The sequence below is a fragment of the Heteronotia binoei genome, chromosome 13 (genome assembly GCF_032191835.1).
Source record: "Heteronotia binoei isolate CCM8104 ecotype False Entrance Well chromosome 13, APGP_CSIRO_Hbin_v1, whole genome shotgun sequence".
NCBI classification, from domain to species: domain Eukaryota; kingdom Metazoa; phylum Chordata; class Lepidosauria; order Squamata; family Gekkonidae; genus Heteronotia; species Heteronotia binoei.
In genome coordinates, this window is record NC_083235.1 from 66,335,539 (window position 1) to 66,362,924 (window position 27,386).

General features: G+C 43.6%; 2 protein-coding genes across 3 annotated transcripts in view; one reads left to right on the forward strand and one right to left on the reverse strand.

The window, feature by feature from the left end:
- GRIN2C (glutamate ionotropic receptor NMDA type subunit 2C) overlaps positions 1 to 25,266 on the reverse strand; it is an 87,783-nt gene extending 62,517 nt beyond the window's left edge. Inside the window, exons 1-4 of the mRNA XM_060252557.1 lie at positions 24,844 to 25,266; positions 18,404 to 18,996; positions 10,836 to 10,950; positions 5,286 to 5,497 (exon numbers count right to left, since the gene is read on the reverse strand). Coding sequence (XP_060108540.1) covers positions 5,286 to 5,497; positions 10,836 to 10,950; positions 18,404 to 18,996; positions 24,844 to 25,260 — 1,337 coding nt within the window. The 5' untranslated portion in view covers positions 25,261 to 25,266. The remainder of the gene's footprint in view (positions 1 to 5,285; positions 5,498 to 10,835; positions 10,951 to 18,403; positions 18,997 to 24,843) is intronic.
- Positions 1 to 27,386, forward strand: part of TMEM104 (transmembrane protein 104) — a 495,754-nt gene that overhangs the window by 287,568 nt on the left and 180,800 nt on the right. The gene's annotated exons all lie outside the window — the stretch shown is intronic.

Genomic DNA, 27,386 nt, shown 5'->3' on the forward strand with positions numbered 1-27,386 from the left:
CTTGTAAGATGGTCTCTGAGCTTGACATATCAGTTAGGCTTTCAGTGGTCCATGTTCCCAGGTCCTTCCTCCTTCTTGTCTCCCTGGGACTCATGGAAGGATTTGGGGAACACAAGGTTCCCACCACGGCCACCTCAATCACGACTTGGAGGGAGGACTTGTAAGATGGTATTTTCTCTTTTGGTGTGAGTTGAAACATAATAAAACAGTCACGGGTCGCATCCTGACAAGTGGTGAACAGAACACTGCCATGCTTCAGGACCGCTTCAGGACCAATTCAGGAAAGCAAAGGACTGGTAAAAATTCTCAACAGCTCTAGCCAGGATGACACCCATTTGGATGTGCAAAGGCAGGGCATGCATTCTGCATGCTAAAAGCCCAGAGTTCAGTCCCTGGCATCTTCCATATAAAGAGTTGGAAAAGGTTTTTCTCTGTCTGAGATGCTGGCGAGCCAATCAAAGCACAGGACTGAGATAGATGGATCAATAGTTTGTTTGAGTATAAAGCAGCTGCCCATATTTCTTGCTTCTGGATCAAGTACTTAGATGTAAGCTATGTTAAGTTACCACTTGGTAAATTGTTGCTCATCCATGAACTCTTGCAGGAGCAAAGAAATTCCTTTAAGGAAGCTTCCTTTGGGCCTCTTGAGAAGACAGGGACATCCAAACTCAGAAGGACACCTCTAATCCAAAAAGCTTTTCCAGTACATTTTATAAAAGTCAGGCTATGAGTTAGAAGATTTTGTGCAATTATCTTAAAACGGATTTGGAGACATCCCTACGTCCAGCTAATTGACTGTTCCCTGTCGCTGCCCCTTGGAAGGCAGTTTCAGAATCTTTCTTCCTGGAACAGCAGAATATCTTTTCTGCCAGGTTTCAACCAGCATTTATTTAAGAGAAGAAAGTAACGATTGCTTTCCCCTGCAGGTTAGCTGACACAACCTTGATCAGCCAACGGTAGAGGTCAGCCATGAGTAGGTGATTAATAATGATGGGCACAACTTTCCAGGTTGGGTCCCAACAGGGACATGTTGCAGGCTGATTGCCACGAACACCTTTCGGACTAGCTGACCCTATGGAGCTGCCACAGCCTTGAAGCTGCAGGCTGGGTCACTACCCAAATACAACTCTGGAAGTATAATTGATGGGCCAGCTCACCAGTTGGCCTGTTGGGAAAATGTTCCATTTAGAAACACAGAATAGAGAGTGAGCCCTCCGCTCCAGGAGCTTCTCTCTGCATCAAGTGCTTCAGGTCTTCATACAGGCCGGATACATCCTACTGAGGGAACTTGAACTAAGCCAGTCTTGTCTAGAGTCACCCAGCTGTAGTATATGGACAATATTTCATCTCTGACTGAAAACCCTGCCACAAACCCCTCAAAGCTTCAACCGGTGAACTGTGTTATCAATTCTTTCTTACAGCTAACTTCAACACACACATTTTCCCTGCTAAATCCTTCAGAGAGGGAAAACAGAGATCTCCACTGACTGATAATTTCCATAAATCAAGGCAACTCCCTCTTCAAGAGTCACCCTGGGAAGAGAACAAATGGTACTGCAAACCAACGACAACTATTCCACCACCGGCACCTAGCATCCATCATGTCTGTGGATTTTTATGCAAATTCAATTAATTGTGAGATGCAAATAAAATGTGATAATTAGCTTCAGTTTTCCAGCTCCAATATGCAATTTCACTTTGCCGTTTTGTTTCTCTTTGTAAGGAACACACTAAGATTCCAATTTTCTCTGTTGGTCAGAGATGAGAGGGTCTATTTTATCACACATACAATCCCAATACCTGGCAAGACAGACCTGACATAATGAAAGGATTCACAACATCTTCCTACTAGCTTTTCAGCTTTTCAGTTGAAAGAAGTACATACCCAGGAACTGAAAAACAGATTCACATCTCCCTAGCATGCTTCCTGTTTATGTGTTTAGGTGTTTATACCATGCCTTTCACCCCCTGATGTAGCCAATCCTAATGTGCAAAGGAGTTCCTGCTAGAATTCCACCCAGAATGGAAAGAGAAATTGCTGAATTACAAATTATTATGCAACTTGGAACAAACACCTCCTCAGGACTGAACAGAGATATTGGTTTTTTATCTCATTACATATTCTAAACCCACTCTCACTGAGTATAGCTATATATCCACAGTATTCCAATGTATTTCTCTTTTAAAATAGTGTATCAGAATAATTTTTTTGTATTGACATACTCAAATAAGGGATATTGGCTGTTTATCTCATTACATATACTTAACTCATTTTCAATATATTTTATTGCATTCTTTTTTTCTAATGACAAGCTAGAATGATGTTTACATGTTAAAAAGTAAATTAGGTGGACAAGAACCTCACTATCCAATGTATTTCTCTTTTAGCTGTGTTGACATATTCAAATAAGGGATATTGGCTGTTTATCTCATTACATATACTAAACCCATCTCCCACCATATTTTAATGTATTTTTCTTCTAATGGCAAACTATATGTATGTTACATATTAAAAGGTAAATTAGTTGGATGGGAAAAACTTCTGAGAGAGAAATGCCCTCATTTTGGCCCAGGCTTACAAACAATAGAGTGATTAGCAGACATTCTCACATTTTGACATGTTCCCGTTTTTTGGTTTTTTACACTCATGCTACCCAGATCAGTTTGCGCAATTTGTTAATTTTACTATTCTGTCATCGGATTTAAAATTTGTGCCATTCTGCATTCTAAACCACTGCCTACCAGCTATAAGTAGCTCTGCTCAGTGTACCTGATTCCTCGTCTTAAGAAATGTGCACGCACGCATGAAAGCTTGCATTCTGAATAAAACTTTGCTGGTCTTAAAGGTACAACTTGACTCCTACTTTATACCCCTGTCCCTAGTTGATGGTGCCTTGTTTTTATTCAAGGACTGGAGAAGACAGTCAAATTTCTTGATAAGTTTAATTTGGCAATTTCATGCCAGAGTCTCTCTTGGATGAAGAAGATGATGACGACGGATTGTCACAGTCAGATATCTGACTGGTAGATGGTGTTCTGCAATTTGAGGTCTAGCCACGTTCTTGGGAATTGAAGATGTATATTCACAGGGTTCTTGCTGTCTTCTAGAGCTGAGCTGGTGTTATTTGAAGTTATTTGCTCAATGTCCAGAAGTTTCTTGGGACTTCTAGGTACTGCTCCAAGCACTCCAATGACAACTGGCACAATAGTAACTTTCTCTCAAGTACACTTTAACTCTATTTGAAGGTCTTGATATTTCATGGTCTTCTCCTGTTTTTTCTATTCTGCTGTCTCCGGGGACTGCAATTTCAATGAAACCTCTTAAACCTGCACCTCATTTCCTCAGAAAGCACTTTCCTGGGGGCAACTTTTTTTTGGGGGGGGGGCATAATTCAGACCCTGAAAATCCAATACTCACCAAACTTGGAGGGCAGAGGAGAGTCAGCTGGAGATTCCCAGTAAGTTTGGTGTCTCCAGGAAGCATGGGGCTCATTCTAATGCACCACAAACTGAACCAGTTTGGCACTAAAACGTTTTTGATGGTTAGTGGTTTGTGAACTGTGCACACCAGAAACCACAAACCAAACCAAACCACATTTTCCTGGTTCATGCCCATCCCTATTGGAAAAGCCTGTGCCAACTGGGGTTCTTAAGTGCATGTACATGGGTATTTAAAGATACAGGTGTAACACCTGAACATTAGGTGTTTGTTTCAGCAAATGTGGCACAAATACAGGATATTCAGAACAGTTGAGTCTGCCATGTAAAACATCTCCAGGAGGGAGGGACGGTGGCTCAGTGGTAGAGCATCTGCTTAGTAAGCAGAAGGTCCCAGGTTCAATCCCCGGCATCTCCCACTAAAAAGGGTCCAGGCAAAGAGGTGTGAAAAACCTCAGCTTGAGACCCTGGAGAGCCGTTGCCAGTCTGAGAAGACAATACTGACTTTGATGGACCCAGGGTCTGATTCAGTATAAGGCAGCTTCATATTTGTTCATATATACGTTCATCTCAAATGTAAAGACTGCTGCAATTAACATCTCATTTAAGAAGTAAACTTTCTGACCTCCTGTAGTGAATTCCAGAAATATCAGTGCTCCAGATCTGGCCCTCTCAGATCACAGAGTTCAAGTTACAAGAATGGACCTTGGGTGTAATCACACGAGATATTTGGCACAACCTAGCCATGCCTCTCATCTGGATTTAATATGCTTGATCACACCAGCACAATTGCCTCCCAAGTCCCGCCCATACCTACCTCATGTCAGGACGGGCTGGATTAAATTGCTACCAGGAACTTCCAGGTAGCAAACCTCTAAAGTGGATGTATGGTGTGTTTCCTGGCTGTCTGAACGGCACGCACTGCACCTGCTGGATATGCACATGGGCATTCTGAAGTCTCCTCTTGTGTGTATGCTGCCGGGGCCTCTCCAAGCAGCAGGACAGGGGCTGGTTTAGTTTAGTTTAGTTTAGTTTATTTACTATTTATATCCTGCCCTTCCCACCAAGGTGGCTCAGGGCGGCTCACAGCACACAAAATCTAACGTAAAAATATCAAATTTAAACATTTTACACAGTTAAAACATTAAAAAAAAAACATCACAGCAGTCTAATACAACTACACTCAGTTTCTGCCAGTTAGTTATAAGCCAGCCGGAAGAGGGCTGTCTTGCAGGCCCTGCGGAACTGAGCAAGGTCCCGCAGGGCCCTCACCTCTTCCGGCAGCTGGTTCCACCAGGAAGGGGCCATTACAGAGAAAGCCCTGTCCCTGGTAGATTTCAGGCGGGCTTCCTTTGGCCCGGGGACAGCGAGAAGATTTTGGGTTCCCGATCTCAGTACTCTCTGGGGAACTCTCTGGGGAGAGACGGTCCCTCAGGTAGGCAGGTCCTAGGTCATATAGGGCTTTAAAGGTAATGACCAGCACCTTGTACCGAACTCGGTATAATATTGGCAGCCAATCTGTGTGAATGCTGGGGCACAGATAAAAGAGAACTGGCTTTTTCAGAGCTGACATAATACCGCACCTAATCTCCAGTGTGATCACACCCCCATGTCTTGCTGTCTTTGATGAAGTCTTCATATAGACATGCCAGGTGAAAGAGACCCACAAAGTAAGCATTTTATTTAGGAATGCTGTTTCAGTTAGAAAATGTGAAAGGGAGCTGGCCAACCCAGATGAGGTACAGTGAGAAGTTTCAAAGCAGTCTCTTGCACAAATAAACCAAACTTTAATATGAATATGAATGAGCCTGCCGTAACACTGGGCTTCTTCCTGCGCCTTCGTTTACCTCTCAGTGTAGTTGGTCTGCTTCCGACAGGGGACAGTATTGCGGATGCACACTCCTGTGTTTGGGTCTGTGTTCTCCACAATCACAAAGGGCCTCTCCTCGAGGGTCGCCACTGTGAGGTGTCGATTGTCTGCCATGGGCTGCAGGAAAGATCCATAACGAGGCCACACTGGATAGTTCATCTGGATGATCCCCTTCTCCCATTTTCCCACCTGGACAGTAGTAGAGAATAGGAGATAGCTCAAAACCATGCAATAGCTGCCGTCTGATGCTGATGTATTTTTGTTGTCCAAACTGTGTCATGTCAAATGGTAAGTTACTCTCAGAGAATGCTTGTGATGGGGGAAGGAGACTTGAAGAAGAACCAAATCTCTTTATGACTTTACAGGTCAAAGAAAACCAGCACTGTGAAATATGCCCTGAAGGCTATAGGAAGCCAATACAAACCCTGGAGCAAAAACACCTGCAACGGCCGAACAATCATAACCAAGAACAATTTGCCACACAATGCAATAATAGGTCAACAGGCAATCTGGGGCAGTTTATATTCAGTCTGTTTTTTCCAGACATGTAAGACATATGTTTTGTTTCTACTCGTCTGATTTAATAAAGACAGTTTTAGGACTCAAGCTCCTTCTACAGTCGTTTTTTATGAGATATTGCTTATTTTTGGAGGCCGGGCGGGAGGGGGGGGGAGATTTTGTGGTATTAGCTTTAAACCTGCTGGGGTTTAAAAGGACACAACATAAATTGGCTAGATATAACCTTTACAGAGATTGAACATCAACTGGCTGTAACCCCTAGGAGGGAGAATTTGGATTTAAAATCGAGCGGCGGGTGGTGAGTTTTTCTTTGATTCTGTAACATTTGCCCAGCACCAGCCATTAGGTGGAATGCATGTGAGCCTGTTGCTAACCCCAGGTCTGCTGCTCCCCATCTGCTCCTTCTTTTGTAGCCCTGGATATTGGGGGATTACAGCCAACAGCTGAGTCATGCCCTTTCCAGAAAACTTGTAAGCTGGCATTGGAACTGTTTTACTGGAGAAACAAGACTTTATTCTTTGTCATGCACATAAGTAAGCAGTTTACTATGAGATGGACCGAAGTGCCCACTCCACACAAACATGCACTGGAAACAAGGACCGTAGCCCTTTTAATCATGTTTTAGTCATCTTCATGATTAGGGTTGCCAAGTCCAATCCAAGAAATATCTGGGGACTTTGGGGGCGGAGCCAGGAGACTTTGGGGGTGGCGCCAGGAGACACTGGGGGTAGAGCCAGGAACAAGGGTGTGACAAGCAGAATTGAACTCCAAGGGAGTTCTGGCCATCACATTTAAAGGGACAGCACACCTTTTCAAATGCCTTTCTTCCATAGGAAATAATGAAGGATGGGGGCACCATATTTTGGGGCTCATAGAATTGGACTCTGTGGTCCAATCGTTTTGAAACTTGGGAGGTATTTTGGGGAGAGGAACTAGATGCTATACTAAAAATTTGGTGCCTCTACCTCAAAAAATAGCCCCCCCCCCGAGCCCCCAATACCCGCAGATCAATTCCCCATTATTCCCTATGGGAATCGTTCTCCATAGGGAATAATAGAGTGCCCAGTAGACATTTCCCTTCCCCCCCATGCTTTCTAAAGCGGGGGAAGGGACTCCAAACCAGGGAATCCCCTGCCCCCTCCCTCTCTCACACACACAAATACTTACTGGGTCTTGTTCCTGCAGAATATTCCTGCTTGCTCTGAAAACCAAACCAAAAGAAAGGGAGGGGCCGTTCTCTGAGGAAGCTGTTACTGATCCTTTCCCATGAAGCCCTTCCTGTTTCCTGTTTCCTGCTCAGCCTTAAAGGCACACATTTTAAAAACTCGAAACTGTAGAAAGGTCAGGGATATTATATAGCAATAATATTGCGTTCTGATATGTTGGAGTGTTCTGAATGAGGAAAATAATTAAAGTCATGATAATTTTACCGAAATTATGTTGTCATTATTTTATTTCATTTTTTCATTTATTTCTATTTTATATAGTATGCCAACAAAAGCTATATCTACTCAGCCTCCCATCCTTCCGAGGTTGGTCAAATGAGTACCCAGCTTGCTGGGGGTAAAGTGTAGGTGACTGGGGAAGACAAGAGCAAACCACCCCATTAAAAAAAAAAAAGTCTGCCATGAAATGTCGTGATGTGACCTCACCCAGCGTCAGAAACGACTGATGCTTGCACAGGGAATACCTTTACATTTTTTAACATCTAATGATGAACATGGCACCAGAATGCAGATCAAAAAAATCTGAACAAAGGGACATGTACAGATGGAGGATTTTTCTACAAACCTGGGGAAATAAAAAAACATGAAAAAAAATGGGGGAGGAGTAATCCTCCCTGAAACTGGACAGAGGGGGGGGGGGTGGATCTCTTACAACACAGCAGTTTAAGAGCTCCGCTGCCATCTCTGCTGTGGGGGATAAAGGAAAAGGCAGCTGCTGATGGTGGCGTGGTGGCAAGGGGTGATGCAGATGGCAGTGGTCCAGAGAAGAAGATGGGTGCACAAATATAAGGCAAGTAGTGGCAACTGGCATTAGAACAGGTGGGTGGCAGCTGCTGCTATCATGGGGGGAATGGAAGAAAAAACCGGGGAGATGGGCAAGGCAGCAGCAGCTTGGAGATGGTAGCAGCTGCCACTCACACCACAGAAAGACAACTGAACATATCAGAGGCTGGGGCAGATGAAGCTGTGTGGGGAAAGAAGGTCAGCGAGCTGGGATCGCCTAGCAACCAAGGCACCAGAGGCTTGGCCTTGGCAAATGCAGCAGGATATTTGGTTATGGTAAGGAAGTGGCAACAGAAGTGGGAAAGAAAAGGAAGAAAAATTGAATTTGGAATGGTCGACAAAACGGCAATTGGGATAACTAGAGGGTTCAGATTAGGGAACAGCATGGTAGGATGGGACTTCCCTCCCTCATAAGTCTTATGGGTCACCTGCATGTAAAATATTAATTGAGCGAAGTTGAACTTCAATTAATAGAAATTTCTTCTAGCTAAAAAACAAACAAACAAAAACAACCCTCAGGCAAGGGGGTTCAATTTAATGCTGAGATGTGACTCCAAACTTCAAGGATTACAAACAAAAAACCAGTACTGATGATGTAATTATAAAGAGTTATGCCCTTTTGAGACCATTGTCTTCAATAGACAGAATGGTGTAATTCTGCTTGGGGCTGCACTGTAAGGTTACTGCTGAGGAGAACCAAGAAGACCAAATGTGATTTGTGCCATCTGGATGCCAATAAAACTTAAAATATGAACTACCTGATAAGCCTCTCAAATTCTGTCAAATCTAAATTAGGGTTGTAAACATTTAAACTTGAATACCAGGTGTTTTTCATTACTGAAACATGAAATATGTGAAATTAGGGTTATCCATTCTTTTTCAACATTTTAATGGCATTAAGATTTAATTTGAGGCAGGCAAACTGGATAATTCAACCTGTATCTTTCAAACTTGCTTTAGATTTTGTTCACAAAAGAAATGCTGCCGTTGTTAAAAGACTATTAAGGGAGATACAAGTGCATCTAACCATCACAAATGCAATCATATTTTGACTGTAGATATAAGACTCTGCTGTCCTTAACTGAACAGTAGTAAAAACTGCTATGACACACAGGAGAGCATTTTGACAACTAAAGATGATCATATGATAAATAAATAGCATCAACAGAAAATGTTTACAGAAGTAGCAAGGTTTCCTTAATTAACGCTGGTATTATTCCACTGATAGCATTTATCTTTTCCAAAGCAGTTTATGGCAGTCTTCCAAACAGAAGGGAAATCCTGAGCTGATACATTTAGTAATGCACATTTATCAAATAGGGCTCACAATGCTCTCTCACCCTCCCCAAACACATATGTGATTAAATATTTTGCTATCTTAAGTGACTGGCTGTCTTCCCACTTGAAAGACCGGGGGTGGGGTGGGGTGGGAGGATGGAATTAGCAAGGGCTTAAACATCCAACTGCAGGAAGAAAGGCACACCATGGGCTTAACAAAACAGAATTTGGATATATGAAGGATTCCAGCTACAGTCCAAATGACCCAGGCAGTCAGAATATTCTAATATGGCCTGATGGAATGCATAGCCCAACTGTTTCAACCTTCTGGAACATCCTGGTCCAGCGGAGCAAATGCTGCAACTCAAGAGCCTATGCATACCAGAACATCCCTAACAAGTTTTTTAAAATGCCAAGGTGAATCAGCTCTCATGCTACAGAGGGCCACAAATTAACACTGGATATAGGATATGTGTGGACCAGACAAAAGCATAGACACTGAATAAGAAAATTATGAAATAAACATTCAAGACTTGTGTCAGGATATATATACAACATTCTATCTTTTGTCCCTTCTACCTGCAAAGTGCAACACTTTGGAAAGCCCAGTCCTATGCCAGGGGACCAATACTAGATGCAAAGTATATTAAGACAACTCAGTTTTGAGTTCATATCAATACGGCTTTTTCCATTCATTTTCAAAACCTAAATATAATGTATTGCCAAGTCATTAGAGTTCTCTGCAAGGTCTTTTAGAACTACATCTCAAAAATATAATTTGCTTAAACTAATTTGCCTTCACATAATTTGGCCAGTTATTAATTTAATTTGATTCCACGCGAGTGAAAGAAAACTACAAAGCGTTCTTGCGCAAACAACGACATCTCAATGCACTCATTCGACTGAGTTACGTGTCCCGTAGTATCTGATGTATTACCAAGGCACTGCAAATTAAATAAATTAGTTGCATAACACTGAATAAATGAATCAAGAATTTCATTTCATGGTGCTTCAAATTTGTTTATGAAATGAAATTAAATTGCCATGCCGATTTGGAAAAAAACCCTCCACGCACAGCTCTATCAGTCAGCTGAAACATCGCATCAATGGCAAGAGCGGCAAGGCTGATAAAGACACTGGAAAGGACAGGCAAAGTGGCAGCTGCGGATCTCCATGCAATTGTTAAGTTTAAAGCTCAGTTGTTTACACTCTCCTTCCTTTTATCTTATCATCTCTTCCCTCTGCTATGTGGCTACATAACTCATATAAGCTACCTTATACCAAATCAGACCACTGGTCAGTTTTGTCTACTCTGAATGGCAGCCGCTCTCCAGGGTCTCACATAACAGGTCTTTTTCATCACCTGCAGATGCTGGGGATGGAATTTGAAGCCTTCTTGATGCAATGCAGATTAGCTGCTGAGGTGGCTTAGGTCAGGGGTGGCCAATGGTAGCTCTTCAGATTTTTTTTTTTTTTGCCTACCACTCCCATCAGCCCCAGTCAGCATGGCCAATGGCTGGGGCTGATGGGAGTTGTAGGCAAAAAAACATCTGGAGAGCTACCGTCGGCCGCCTCTGGCGTAGGTCACCAAGAAATCCTTAAATCAGGGAATCTGAGGCTTGAACTATGGAGAATCACAACTGCAGATTGAGGAAAGAAGCTTTCTACAACGCTTGTACATGCAGAGAAGACAATGCAAAGAAAGAACAAAGAGCTCTTACCATTTTCCAGAGCCGATGCCGGTTCAGTGAAATCACCACCATGGTGGGCCTGATCAAGTAGCCACCTTCATTGAAAGAGAAATCCCTCTGCTCCCACGTTACATTGAGCAAATGCCTGTTGAGAGGAAATGGGCAGTACTGCTGAAGGGAAATTGGTAAGCAACTGATTGCCTGGGTTCTCGAGTATAATACACTCAGCTCTTCCCTTGTCAGGCAAGTGCTTCTCATCAGCCTCTTCCATGCTGATGTGAGCGCCACAATTTCACAGTTAAGACTGCTAAGGTGCATTTTACTTCTGCCTTCCCCAGGAAAATATTTCATGGAAGATGTGCCACCTAGCAACTGTTGCTAAGAGTGGGTGCTTTTCTCTTAATCAATCACGTTCGTATCTTGCTCAGACCAACTGTGCAACGTAGGCTAATCTGAGAAAAAGTTTGAGTCGAGTAGCACCTTTAAGGCCAACAAAGTTTAATTCTGGGTATAAGCTTTTGCGTGCAGGCACCAAGGTCAGTAAGGGATTCGGAGCCAACACTCTCTCTACTGCATCACGTTGACACTGTACTTTTGTAAAAGCACCACAAGTTCTGCGTGTGCTGACCCTACTAGCTCAGTGGCCTTCAGCCTTCCCAGATCGAGGACCCATTTATCCAAAAGCACATGACATCAGGGTCACGTGACTGAAAGAGGAGGAGCCAGAGTTACAGCCTCACTGGTATGAAGACCAGCACTGTGGTCAGTGGAACAAGATAACCAGGACAAGTAACATAAACCAAGTATCAGGAGGTGTAACTCATCACAAGGGTACATGGTTAAAGCATACGGAATGCCATTCACCAAAAACATTTCTGGAACTTTAAGCCCCTTTGCCAGCTTCTGTTGCCCAGGCAAACTATTTCCAGAATATTGGGATTATGCAATCAAAACACACCAGTTTCTGTAAACCAAACGACAAGATAAGAGGTAGGATCCCACAAGTGATTTCCACAAATGGAGTGGGAAGGCCATTTTCACTGAGTTCCCCATCCCACTGCAGACCTCTAACTGCCTCCATGCTTTTTCTGAAGTCCCCTGTCCCCTGGAGTGGCATATCAGGTCTCCAGTGAGAGGGGGAGGCAAAGAAGATCCATTCTGCTGTTGATAGAAATGTTCCACAATATTCCAAACAATATTCTGAGCAATATTAAACTGCCCCCCCCACCCGACTTTTAAGGAGATTTGTGGGTTGCTTTCTCTGTTGGCTGCTTTCTCCATGAAATTCCCTGTCTCCTCCCCCCCCCCCCCCAAAAAACCTGTTTTTTCCTTTATAGGAGACAAGATACAGGGACCTGTTCCCCTAAAGCAAGTTAGAAAGCATGCTTGAGAAGAAAAACTGAAGGGGTGTTTTTTTTTGGGGGGGGGGATTAATCATCCTTTGTCTACCTGCTTTTTCTCCACTATAGATTTCAGCCTCCAGTGACAGTTGTTCTAAAAAAAAAAAACTGGGAACATTACATATGAAGTGAGTCAGTATGATACACAATTTGACCATGTGAGACACAGTAAAGTGAGATACACAGCTCCATATTCAACATCCTTTGGATTTTCCAATCCCAGTGTTTATGTACTCATGAATAGATAGGTTAGAATAGAAGCAGTCTTCCAGTATTAACTTTGTGCCTCCAACTTCCCTGAGTAGCGAAGTACTGCCTTCAAAATGTGAACACCAAGGCTATGGCCCACGAATTAGAATAGAACAGGGGTGGCCAACGGTAGATCTCCAGATGTTTTTTGTCTACATCTTCCATCAGCCCCAGCCAGCATGGCCAATGGCTGGGGCTGATGGGAGTTGTAGGCAAAAACATCTGGAGATCTACCGTTGGCCACCCCTGGAATAGAATACAAAGAAGCAAAGACAAAATGGTTGATGTTATGTGGTGTAGCTGTCTAGTAAGAACAGCGCCCCTGCCCCCAGAAAACAGCCTATTATGCTTTACATGGAGGATGATGATCATTCTTCCAAAACGGCTCCTTCCCATCCTCTTAGCCATCTTCCAATGGATTTCATCATCCAGGAGATTCCAAGGCTGCTACAACAATACTTTGGATCCTCAAATTGCTCCGCTAGTATCATTGACTTGCACATGGTTTATATTCACAGAGTACTTTTAGGATTGTGCTACTACCCACTAGCCCTAGAATTACAAAACCCCAAGTTAAAGTTGTTGTTATGTGACCAAAAACATCCCTGACAACCTGAAAATTAAAAAAAAGTTTCATGCTGTTGGCTTCTTTGTACTTTTCCATTTTGCCTGGTCTCTGGCCCACGTCATGTGCACCTGACTTTGTTTCCTCTTTTACTCATACTATCCTTGTTTACAAGTTGGTAAAATGTGGTTTGAATCCTGTTACCATTCGGTACATCTGTAACTGGTTGACAGATCGCACCCAAAGAGTGTGTCACGTTCTCAGGGTGCAGGCAGGCAGGAGTCCAAAGCTAGTCCAAGGTCAAAGTCCAGGAAGTCAAGCAGGAGCCAAGTCATCAATGCAGAATCACAAACCGGAATCAGAAGTCAATGTCCAAAAGCCAAAAGGTCAAGGTGCCAAGGAAATCAAGAAGGTCAGGATCAGGAATCAGGAAGGAGCGTGGATGCAAGTCAGAGAATAGACTTGTTGCTTCCACAATGTTACCAGGTCCTGGGTCGGAGCTATATGGGAGTCTCAATCAGCCTGCTCCCTGTGTGGCAGTGACTCTGCTAGAACGCAGGACTGAGAGACCTGAAGCATCGGCATACCTTATGTCTTCACTCTGAAAGTTCTTTCTGCAGCCTGCTTCGAACTCTTGAGATAGGAGGAGGAGAGCTTGGAGGAAATTGATCGCCAACAGCTGCCTGGAGAGTGATTGATGGACCAGCTGCTGTTTGTTCAGCTGAGGAACTGGCTGGCAACTCTTCCAGGTCTGTTAACCCTTCCAGCTCCTTCTTGTCAGGGCTCATGATAGAGTGCTTGTGAATGGTTCCTCATCCTCTTGGAAAGGAGTGACAAGTGGAGTGCCTCAAGGATCTGTCCTGGGGCCTGTTCTATTCAACATATTTATGAATTATTTGGATGAAGGAATAGAGGGAATGCTTATTAAATTTGCAGATGATACTAAATTGGGAAGGGTTGCAAATACAGTTGAAGACAGAAACAGGATCCAGGATGACCTTGACAGGCTGGAAAACTTCGCTAAAACCAATAAAATGAATTTTATCAGGGATAAATGTAAAGTTCTGTATTTAGGTAGGAAAAATACAATGCATGGTTCTAGGTAATGGGTCCAGATGAGGGCAACAAAATGGTGAGGGGTCTGGGGACCAAGTCCTATGAAGAAAGGTTGAAGGAGCTGGGCATGTTTAGCCTGGAGAGGAGGCAGCTGAGAGGTGATATGATCACCATCTTCAAATACTTTTAAACAGAGGCTAGATGGCCATCTGACAGTAATGAAGATCCTGTGAATTTAGGGGGAGGTATTTGTGAGTTTCCTGCATTGTGCAGGGGGTTGGACTAGATGACCCTGGAGGTCCCTACCAACTCTATGATTCTATGATTTTATACTCTTTCTCAGAAGGCATGCATCCCATTTTTGCAATTTTGGCAATGAATGAGTGACAACAGGAAGGTGGAGAACAGAGAAATTGGAGATTAGGCAAATATGGAAAGGCCAGATTAAAAGGCTGTTAGAATAACAAAAGAGGAGCTGAGTGAGCATCAGACTTGGATTATCTCTTATCCCAAAGCCCTTGTGATGTGTGAATTGACAACATATGATATTTATTTTATCCGAAGAAGGTGCTGGTTAAAGGCATGGCCAACTGTGGCTCTTCTGTCCCACATATTATAGAATTGATCATTAGGGCTGGGCTGCATTTCAAATAGGGTTCCCAAGTCCCCTGATGCCTCTGGCAGGGGATTTTTTTACCATAGAGTTTTCACACTGTACCATAGAGTTTTCCCTCCCAAATCGCTAGAGCGGCTGGGAAAACCATAGAGTTTTCCTGGAAACACCTAGAGCAGTCAGCAAGCAATGTCGCTGGCACAATGTCACTTCCGGGTGATGTCATCACGCTGGCAACGTCTTGGGAGGTTCCCTTTGCCAGCCCAATGTGGGCCGGTGGGTTGGGAATCTCCAGGGCAGAAGAACCCCCGTCCGGCCCGGGGGCTTGGCAGCCCTAATTTCATATACACAAATTTTCAGCATGAAAGTTTTTAGTAGCTATTCACTGGTCCAGCCTGCCTCTGAATCATAATTTTCTCCCCAGAGCTCATTCTACACAGGTCATCCCAACCAACTGGATCATGTAGCAAGTACAATGGCTTCATGGTGACATACAGGCACATAGATTTGGCTATCTGGTGATGACGGAGATGATGATGACCACAGGAGGTGGTGGCGGCCACAAGCATGGCCACCTTCAAGAGGGGTTTAGATAAAAATATGGAGCAGAGGTCCATCAGTGGCTATTAGCCACAGTGTGTGTGTGTGTATGTGTGTGTGTATGTATATATATATATATATATATATATATATATATATATATATATATATATATATATATATATATATATATATATATATATATATATATATATATATATATATAAATTTTTGCCACTATGTGGCAAATGGCCCGTCCAGTCCAACATTTAATTGTTGAGACGTTTTTGTACATGGAGGCTAGAGGATCCCCTGGTTTGGGGGTTTCCTCCCCCTCCCCATGCTAGCCAGTTGGTGGGTGAAGGAAGCCCCACTCCAATAGTCCTTCCTGGCCCCATGGGCACCATGCATGCCTACCCTGCCCCCCCAGTCACAAATTTGCTGCTTGGGGGCAAGTGCAGACAGTGCCCACCCTCTTGGCTTGGAAGGCAGCGGCACTCAGTGCCCACTCTCTCTGAGCAGGGAGCCACTGGCTTTCACCTTCCAACCCAGATCTTGGACTTGGAAGATGGCAACACGCTTTTGCCTTCTAAGCCCAGATCTCAGGCTTGGAAGGTGGCAGTACTGATACCCATCTCTTCAGAGAGCCAGTTTGGTGTAGTGGTTAAGTGTGTGGACTCTTATCTGGGAGAACCGGGTTTGATTCTCCACTCCTCCACTTGCACCTGCTGGAATGGCCTTGGGTCAGCCGTAGCTCTGGCAGAGGTTGTCCTTGAAAGGGCAGCTGCTGTGAGAGCCCTCTCCACCCCACCCACCTCACAGGGTGTCTGTTGTGGGGGAGGAAGATAAAGGAGATTGTGAGCCGCTCTGAGACTCTGTCCTTGAAAGGGCAGCTGCTGTGAGAGCCCTCCCAGCCCCACCCACCTCACAGGGTGTCTGTTGTGGGGAAGGAAGGGAAAGGAGATTGTGAGCCACCCTGAGACTCTTCGGAGTGGAGGGCAGGATATAAATCCAATATCTTCATCTACCTCACAGGGTGTCTGTTGTGGGGGAGGAAGGGAAAGGAGATTGTGAGCCGCTCTGAGACTCTGTCCTTGAAAGGGCAGCTGCTGTGAGAGCCCTCCCAGCCCCACCCACCTCACAGGGTGTCTGTTGTGGGGGAGGAAGATAAAGGAGATTGTGAGCCGCTCTGAGACTCTGTCCTTGAAAGGGCAGCTGCTGTGAGAGCCCTCCCAGCCCCACCCACCTCACAGGGTGTCTGTTGTGGGGAAGGAAGGGAAAGGAGATTGTGAGCTGCTCTGAGACTCTGTCCTTGAAAGGGCAGCTGCTGTGAGAGACCTCTCCGCCCCACCCACCTCACAGGGTGTCTGTTGTGGGGGAGGAAGATAAAGGAGATTGTGAGCCGCTCTGAGACTCTGTCCTTGAAAGGGCAGCTGCTGTGAGAGCCCTCCCAGCCCCACCCACCTCACAGGGTGTCTGTTGTGGGGAAGGAAGGGAAAGGAGATTGTGAGCCGCTCTGAGGCTGTGTCCTTGAAAGGGCAGCTGCTGTGAGAGCCCTCTCCGCCCCACCCACCTCACAGGGTGTCTGTTGTGGGGGAGGAAGGGAAAGGAGATCGTGAGCCACTCTGAGGCTGTGTTCTTGAAAGGGCAGCTGCTGTGAGAGCCCTCTCCGCCCCACCCACCTCACAGGGTGTCTGTTGTGGGGGAGGAAGGTAAAGGAGATTGTGAGCCACTCTGAGACTCGTTGGAGTGGAGGGCGGCATATAAATCCAATATCATCATCTTCTTCTTCAAACAGAAAGCTGCCTGCTCTTGCCTTCCAAGCCTAGATCTCAGCATGCAGTGCCCGCTTTCCCCCAACAATTTAAATGAAAAGTCTCTTTAAATGGTTGGAGGAAGCGAGGGGATGTGTGTGCACGCATGAAGCTGCATCCTCAGTGTGATGATGTCATCACATTGAGGATGGCCCCACTCCCTCCCAGAATGCCTTTCAAATCCCCTGCTGGGGAGAAGTTGGGACCTGGCAACCCTAACGGAGGCAGAATGTCTTTCTTTTCCTTACCTGGAGGTTGGCAACCTTACTTTTGTGGGGCAGAAGGATTGCTGAAAAGTTCCCTTTTGACTTAGCAGTGTTCACTGTGAAAGCAGAAGCTGAATTTCCGGCATGTTCATTGACTGTTCACATTTACCCCTAGTTATCTTCAGTTTCTTCCCCTGTATTCTTTCCATTTGTTGTCCGTCCCACTAGGAAAACCATCACGATCTTTAATACAGCAGTGGCTGTAGACAACAAAGCCTACTGGGAGATGTAGTAATTTAGGACAGAGAACTGCAAGTCAGAAGTGTTGAGTTCTGGCCTGGGCCTAGCCTGCCTTGCTGAATGATGCAGCAGCTGTTCGGCTTCTTTAAGAGTTGCAGTAAGCCTTGTTTGGAATCAAAATTGGACTCAGTTGCTAGCTACAGCAAAAGCATTTAGACTGTAATTTCTTAGCACAGAGTCTTGTCTTTTTTTTATCCCATTGTGTTACTCTGTAAAATATCATGGTCACTTATTGCTTTAGACACCTGCATCTCCAGGATGATTAAGGAACTTGAGAAACTTCTCTACCTACATTCCAGAATTGTATTGCAGGATTTGGTGGCATATGCAGAACCCCAAGATTCTTGCCTCTGGTTTAAAAAAAAAAGAGAAAATAAAACGGCAACAGGACGAAGCCTGAACAGGCTCAGCAAATTTCAGATGAAAATTCAGAAAGCATTGCTGTGGGGTTTTATGCATTATGTATAAGCCTTGCACACCTTCTCGCCTCTCCTGCCCTGCCTCTATCAGTTGCATTCCCCCCCCTTTTGCTGCCACACATGGATTCTTCTATCTGCAGTGGTTCCACTTGTCCTTTCTTCTCCTCCAACTCTGGCCATTCTGTCTATTATCTCTAAGTAAATATGTTGGATCTCCAGAATTCTGAATGGCAGAATTTTAGTCATTTCTAGATACAAAATGCTCAGCAGTGCAGGAACCGAGACCTACCTTAGCCATTAAACCACCCCATCTGAAAAGAGAAAATCTCTAGGCTTCACTCTACAGAATTGCTGCAAATGCAATTTTAATTGCTGATGCATGCCCACAGCTATGCATTGAAATTGTGCCCCCCAATTTACTGCTGCCCATGCTGACCTGTAGAAAGTGTTGTTTGTGGGAGCGCTGGGAGGTATCTTGCAGTCTCTGCCCACCATCGGGAGGTAGCCGTAGGTCTTGAAATAGCTCTCTGCTCCCAGGGCGATGATAGCCACACCATCTTGGACTTTCTGCCTTAAGCTCATCTTCCAGTTCTCAGTGACCACACTGATGAGGCCAATAGGAAAAGAGTCAGGTGGCACATCCATGCTCCCCACTGTCAAGCTAGGCACAATCCAGACGTAGCCAGGTCCAATCAAGCCAACCTGCTCTGCCACTTGGAAGAGATATTCTGCCTCCTCCCTCGAGCAGTACACAATCATCACCTGAGCATCTACCTGACGCAGCAACCTCTGCATTCTGGTATCACTTCCATCCCGAGTCATCTCAAAGGTCAGGGGCTCCTGCATCTCCCAGCCAAAATAGCTGGCATCGGTGAAGGATCGTATCACATCCAGAAAGACATTGTATCCGGGGTATAGGCTGGTGATAACAACAAAGGAGCTCCAGTCGTACTCCTCCAGGACTTTGAAGATCACCTGAATCTGCTGTTCGATTGAGGCACCCAACTGTAGAAATGCAGAGCCAGGTTCCTGCAAGAGGGGAAGAGAATTAATTAGTAATGTAATGTAAATTTTTATTTATATCCCGCCCTCCCCCGCCGAAGCAGGCTCAGGGCGGCTAACAGCATTTCAAGTAAACAATACAATAATAAAAAACATTAAATTCACATTAAAATTCACATTAAAACCAGTCAATAGTCAATAATTAATTAAAACATTCCTAAATTAACACTGGCGGTAAACGTTATTAATCTGGCGGTAAACATTAATTCAGTTATTGGTGAACGCCTGTTTGAAGAGGGCGGTCTTGCAGGCCCTGCGGAACTGGTCTAAGTTCCGCAGGGCCCGCACCTCCTCTGGGAGTTGGTTCCAGAGTTGTGGGGCCGCAACGGAAAAGGCCCGAGTGCGGGTGCTTTGAAGTTTAACTTCTTTTGGCCCAGGGATATTCAGTCTGCTTTTCCCCACTGACCTCAGTGCTCTCTGGGGCTCTGGGGTAAGTAGACATGTACGAATAGTGGGTTTTTTTAAAAAAAAAAGTTACTTTTTTTTTTTTAAAGCTACTTTTACAGACATAGAAATAGCCTTGATCGCCATACCCTTTCCAATACAGGACTGACTGCTACACCATACAGCTCAAAGGCCAGCTTTGGTTCTGCTTTGGAATTTGTTCATGACATGAGATTGCTCCGCTCTACAGAAGCCATTGTATAAGAACATAAGAGAAGCCATGTTGGATCAGGCCAATGGCCCATCCAGTCCAACACTCTGTGTCACACAGTGGCCAAAAAATTTATATATATATATATATATATATATATATATATATATATATATATATATATATATATATATATATATATATATATATATATCTCGGCTTCTCTCTCTCGGCTTGGCTTCGCGAACGAAGATTTAAGAAGGGTGCAAGATTTAAGAAGGGTCTGCTGCAGGCTCGCTGGTGGCTGACAAGACCAATGCGGGACAGGCAGGTCCGGCCACAGTGGCTGCAGGGAAAAGTCTGATATATATATATATATATGTATGTATACACACTGCGGCTAATAGCCACTGATGGACCTCTGCTCCATATCTTTATCTAACCGCCTCTTGAAGCTGGCTATGCTTGTAGCTGCTACCACCTCCTGTGGCAGTGAATTCCACATGTTAATCACCCTTTGGGTGAAGAAATACTTCCTTTTATCCGCTCTAACCCGACTGCTCAACAATTGGAATGGAAAGCATTTTCACCACTATAATCCATGCAGCTTTTCTGAACATAAAGTCTTCGATTTGGATCCGCTGGAATATTTCTGTGGGTGGAAGGATTTCCACTTGCAGAGCGTAACTTTCTTGCCTCCCCCTATCCTGCCGCAGCCCAAAATGCCTCCCAAGTGCAGCTTGTGGGGGAGGGGAGAAGCTAGAAGGGTGGAAACAACTTCTGCCACTCTGTGGTCCTGCTTCAGCCACTCATGTTCTGTTATCAGTATCTCCTTACAAACTGGGTGTTTTTTAGATTAGATAATTTTTTAGATTAGATAATTCCAATATTTCCAATATCTAAATATGCTTCTTTGTTTCTTTCACTAACATCTCTCCCATGCTGCACAAACATATTAACATGTCCAAAAAGCAAGATCTTCCACAGCTTCATTGTTCAAGCATCAATCACACAATTTAATCAAATTAATAAATAAAATTGCAAAATAAATTAATGGGGAATACCACAGACCAGAAATGATCCTTGACTTCTATCCATATCACCCTTGCACTGGGGTTGTTTCCATGTGTCTTTTGCATCAGCAGTTTTTAATTGACCTGTACCTATCCTTTAAATAGTCATAAAAACCTGCTTTTGCAGAAAAGTGTATGGACATTCAAAAGTGCCATCCCATACAAAGAATTGGCATTAGATCAATTAGTAGAGAGGATCTGTCCTGGCACTTGAGATGCTAACAGAAGAGAAGTGATTCTTGTGCAAACAAAAAACATAGGATGTTGATTTAGAAGGAGAAAAAAATAATCCTACAGCAACTGTCTGCAGCCAAGAAGACTAAATGAAAATGGACAAAATATATAGATGTGATGAAATACAGGTCAGCTAAGACTCTGAAGACTCTTCTTGGAAAACAGGCATTCCTCTAGTTTAGACTTGAGGCATTCTGCTGGCTTTGCAACCCTGAGCACAGCACAGAAGACATCCACAAGTTGGTGGGGGTGCTAAAAAGCAGCACAGTCTGCAATGAATCGTAAACAGTTTTGATGCCTGCTGTCTATCCTTTTCTTAAAACCAAATGCTACACATTTTAAACATAAGGACATACTTAATCTCACACCTCAATATATCCACTTAAGGGAAATTTACAGTACACCACATCACTGAATACGTTTGCACAATTTGTATGGCCATTATAATACGTCAGGAAATGGTGATGGAAAAAACTGTTAGTTTTGACATTTAAGCTTTCTTTAATGGATGGCAGAATCCCAGGCCTTTATCAACTTTCAATGAGACTTGCATTAATCTTGAGTAGTGCTTCACTTCTCAGAGTAGCCCTATAAATTTGTACAAATCCTGCTTTGCAAGAATAATTTAATTCCCAGTTCCATTCAAGTATCAGTTATACTACTAGCTTCTCTGGAATGAGATAATCATGCATCATGACAATGCGCTAGTTATTAACCTTCACCTGTCATGTTCCTCCAGGTGGCTGCAGTTCTTAATCTCACTGGGCACAAAGGGACAAGTGCAACAGACTTCATTATAGTGCCACTGGGGACAGGGGAGGAAGGGAGAATGATGTTCTAAGTCACTTTTGCTTCCCATTGTGGACAAAAATAGGCACAAATAACTTCTTGTTTCTCTTGTACCTGGTCTCTCTCACCTTTTCTCTTGTTAACTTCTTGTTTCTTTTGCCCAGTCTCTCTCAGCATTCATTAAAGTCCTCTGCTTTTTCACTTTGTACACTGCTTAGGCCACTGCTCATTTTTGATTAACCGTTTTTAATTTTTCTGTTAACATTTCATAATTAATTTGCTTAAAACATTTATACTCTGAAAACTGGACCTCCGAACAGCTTGCAATAAACAGTCATACATAATACAAATTTAAAATACTAAAGTAAAAATCTAATTAAAGCACAAAACCCAATCAGAGCGTAATCCAGCTAGAACATTAAAAACAAAACAGCAGAAAAATTATATATATATATATATTAAATTGCTATTTAAAAAGCAATAGCCAATCGGCAATTGATGGCCCGATATAAATAATTATTCATCAGCCAAGGGAAAAGGCTGGGGAAATAGATACGTTTTCACCTACACTGACACCAGGCAGGTCTCCAAAGAAAAGATGTTCAGAAGTTATGGAGATGCAACTGACAAGGCTCCTATTTACCACCTCCAAAGCAGGTGCAACTGAAAGTTATGCTATTGTGATTTATAACTGCAGTAAAATTAAAGGGGGGAAATGAGCAGCATATTTGGATGGTTACAAAAGTGAAAAGTTGTAGTTAAGTCAATCATCTCCCTAAAGCAACAGAAACTGATAAATTCATTATTCTCCCAAGAGAACTAGTCAACCATGAAAGAAAATAGGAAGCATGTAATTAAGATGAAAACAAAGAAGCAAAAAGAAAAGATCCAGTGAGCAGATGAGCACTTTGCTAAAAGAGGCTTACTTCACGTAAACATATAGCAGTATCTTGCCTGTGGTCATGCATTGTTAAGGTTAATATAGTAATACACGATAGAATTACCCCTACAGAAAAGGAATCCTTCATATAAAAAGGTCGCAGTGAGAAACCACCCACTCCCCCTAATGTGCAGTAACTGGAAATGTGACAAGGAATCATCACATTATGCATTTCCTTGAAGTCATTCAGCAGCGATTAGAAGCACACTTCCATTATTCTGTGTTACAAGGGAAAGGAGCACCAATGGAACACGTAGCCCAGATGTCACAAGTACATATGTGAAACTGGCCATGTTGTAGTTTCTGCAGTATCTGCTTCAGATTATTAAACTGTTCATCTAAAACAGCTGATCTCGTAGAGGAACTTCCTGCCCGCACAGTGCCACAAACTCAAACCTTAAGAGTATTTGTGGTGGCATGATGACAATAAAACCTCAAGTGACAGACTGTGAAGAATAAATTGCTTGCTGTGTGGAAGTACCCACCACAGGGATCAATTTAAAGTCACCGTCATGGGGTTGTTATGTGAGTGAAGTAGCCACCGGGTCTTCTAGGAGGCATGGTTTAATTTGGTAAGGCCCAGTAGCAATGCCTTGTTAAAAATCCAGATCCATTTCCACTGGAGAGACAGAACTTGTTATTAGTCATCTGTGGACAGTTCCCTGGATTATTTTATGGCACAAATGTTGACATGAGGATCAGCACAAATGGGACCTGATAAACGAGATGAGGATGATCCAAGCACATCCTTAACTGTTCCTAATAATGTCTTAAAGGGTTTCCCTCAGATAAATATGGCATATAACAACCCAGAGTCAGTTTTATATAAATAAACCAAATTGCAGTGGCTGTGAACATGGCTTAGAGAAAGAGAAAAAAATTTTTGCACATTTTCCTATGAGCAGTTGACAGTAACCACCACTGACACTCTGCTACAAGTGAGCAAGCTAAAAATAATCACCCAGTGCACAGTCCACCTGTAAGATACCAGAGTACCCCACAGCAGTTAGTGCCATCTATTTGCATGTGCCCTGAGCAGATGACTTAAGATGCAAACACGGCTTGGCTGGGATGAAACATGAGACTGGATCCACCCTTGCTTAGCTGAGGCGCACCACAATTGTTCTAAAGGGATGCAGGATGGCTTATTCTTAATATTGGAATTTGTTGCACAAGGAAGACATGCTTAATTTCTCAGGATTCACTTACAAAACCAGACCAGAAATCAATGAGCCAACATCACTTATTGGCCAAGTCCCTGGTCATACAGCTTCCTTCCCTCATGTGAACCAAGACATTCCATTGCCTCTACTTCAGTTAGTAGACATTTTGTAATCAGAAGTTTATCTGCTTTCCATTGTCTTGCCAACACAGTCTTGGTAGCAACCAGCAAACAATAAACTCTTGGCTGAATTATGGAATCTAACAGGACCCCACTCCCTCACCAATAAGGAGGGTTTCCAAGCACTGTATTTGCACTATTCATGTGCCTTTTAGCAGATGCCTGGCATGGAGGAATTCAGAAGGTATAAGTTTTCTGATTGCTTTATCTCTATCCCAGAATTTATTCACCGCCCCACTATAATCCTGTATCTCTGACTGCTGTTCCAAACACAAGAACAAAGCCACTAAAAAGTGCTGATATTCCCATTGAAAAGCTATCAGAATGAGGTGAAAAGCTGGCCTACTCTTACACTTGATTGTCTATGAGTGGGATCAGGATTTGGGATCCATGAGTGGGATCAGGATTTGCTGTTAGGCAGAACCACAGCCCATACCTGAGCTGAAGCACCCTAAAGGCAGGAGATGATGATGGAACAGTCTCTGCTAGCTCAGCCGCCTGACACCAAAATTTTGTTCTTATATTCATTGCCTGGCCTGTTTAACCCATTCCCCACTGAAATTCCTACAGTTTGAGTAGGCTGGGTGGATTCCCTTTGTCTGCCAGGCTCCCTAGCCCTAGTTCTGACTGCTGACCTTGTTTGTTTCACAACCTGCATCCGTTGTTTAATTGTCAGATTGGAAGAAATCATGAGCACTTACATGTTGTTTAACAAGAGCCAGATATTTAATTGGTACAAACTGCTACAGGCTGGTTGACAGCATTAAGATAAGATGCTTTCGTCAGTATCCTACCCTTCCCATCCCCAACCCAATCATCCAGAACAACAAAGAGGTTTCACCTTGGGCGTCAGGACCACAGCTGATCCTCCACTGATGCTGATGATAGGTACATGTGTCTGGGATGAGATAAAGTCAAGGATCTGTGCTACAGCCTCTGTACCAATGTTGTCCTCAAAGACAATCCCATGGACCTTCGTGCTGGCAAGTATGTCACAGATTTGAGTCAAGAGAGTGCTTGGGTTGGTGTCATTCACCACCACTGTGACAGGGTGGATCTCCAGTGGGATGTCCAGGAAGCTCTGTTGTGACAGCCGACTGCGTATATGGAGAGGGTATGAAGAGCCTCCAAAAACCACGGCCACATTTACCACTGGTTCCCCAGGGCTTGGTGACAAAGTATCCATTAGGACAGCTGAACAGCCCAGCACCATGGACAGCACCAGGGTGTTTGTCAGAGCTCTGCCCATGTCCACCATGGAGTCCCTGCAACCCAGAAGAAAAGCAAACCAGGGTCAGAAAAGGCAATAGCAAAAAGATGTGACAACAGAGTGGAAAGAACTCACCAAAAAAAAATAAATGTGCTTTTCCAACAGATAGGGTTAGTGTGGAGAATACAAGGATTATTTCATACATCAGGCACCAACAAAACTGGATTTACCAATGAGTTGACTCCAGCTGTACAACAAAGTCATCTCCATGACACACACTGTATTCAAACACCTGTTTGTTCCACTTACTTTGTATCTTTACACTTAAAATTATGGCGTAGACCATTGAAATGGTCAGGCGGGGAATGGTCTTGTATTAATAGTTTGTACAGTTCTACAGAGCAATTGCCTCACATATTTAGACAAGATAATCTAGTAGCTATACCCAATACTAGCCCTCCTCTTTCTTTAATCGGCCCCATCAATTCCTTCTTCTCTTCAGCTGCATCTTTAACTTCCATTCCATACGCTTGCCAGTTTCACTGTTCCCTACTCTTAACTATCCCTCCTTACCGGGTTGTTGTTACTTACGCCCTGAGGCTCTCTTTTCCTCAAATGTTTGCTGCATCCCTCAATCCTTATGCTTAAGCCACCACTTCTCCCGCATCTAGCCTCCCATTTCCCTTCTCCTATTTTCTTCCATCTCCTTGACTTCCCTCTAAATGGTCCACCTCTACATTTTTCTCAGCCCAGCTTCTATTTACTGCCACCCAGTGGCTAATTCCCACTGCTTCCTCATTCTATTCTTTCCCATTGCAAGCGATCCTTCTTTTTAGCGCTTAACACTACTGCTGTCTCCATTCAGCTCAGCTCATATTTTGTCTCTGCGTTCCCAAGTGACACAGCTGTACTATTCAGTTTTATTCTTCTTAGGTATCTTGATTAGGAATGACTCCTCTAACATACAGAATAGCCAGAGGCAACAAACAGAAAGGGTTTGAGGCTACATCGCCTGCTGCTTCATATAGCTGATAATCAAATATTTAAGAAGCCAGATTCCTCCACCCTATCCATTCTACAGATGATTCTTCAGCATGACCGATTATCGCCACTTACTGACATAATTGCTGGCAAGTCACACAGTTGGCAAGGATCCCCCCCCCTCCATCTTTTGCAGTGCAGAGTAGAAGAGTAGAAGATCAGTACAACTTATCCCACTAACACAATCTCTCAAGTCAAATGCAGCCCCTAACACTTCATCACATCTGTCTTTTGGTGGTAGAGATTGAAAGAGACAATCATTTCTTATATGTGATAATCTCCTTTTCCAAATTTGTAGAGAACAACCTGCTTGCATTGCTGGCCGAAGACATTTTAGTCCCAATATACCACCGAGTATACTTGCCTATTAAGGCAGAAAGGGAATTTTCAGGCATAATGTAATCAGAGCAGATATTTTTACCTCACCCTAACTGCCTATTTCTATGCATCATAAGCACAAAATCCAGAAATCTGTCACACAGTTGGCTTGTGGGGTATGCCAGATTTCATTTTAAAAGCCCAAGATATTTCTAGGCCATGCAATTTTGAAAAAAAACCCAAAAACCAACCTAATAATTTATGTGGTCCCTATTCCTCCTGCCCTGACACCATTTCCAGCCACTTCTTCATCCTAATGCTTCCTTTCAGCAAAGCCCTAAATACTGAAATCAGAAAATATTGTCTCCAATGGGTAATTTACTGCAAATATGCAAAAGATGTACACTGTTAACATAAATCAAGGGTTTCAGTCTTGCTACAGAAAGTACATCAAGTTCTTTGAGTCCTACAGTTAGATTCATTTTTCTAACTGCCTGATAAAAACTCCAGGCCCAGCAGACGCTTCCTTGCCATCCCTTTAGAAATACGGGTTGTTTTCTATGGAGGACGGTGGTGTGGCAAGTTCTCCCTCATCTCTAATCCTTGTCACAGTTAACCCACATTTAGTTCGCCAGTCCTTCAGTTCACATCATATTGATTGTGTGATTTATAACTATGGAAGCTATTCCAGATCCGGCTTCCAAAGGCAATGTAATTTCTGCAGCTTGAATTATGGTAGTGAAGATTTGCTCTCAGTTTAACCTCCTTTGCTGGGTTGTTTTAAGGATAAAAGAAGGAAGGAAGAGTTGAACACT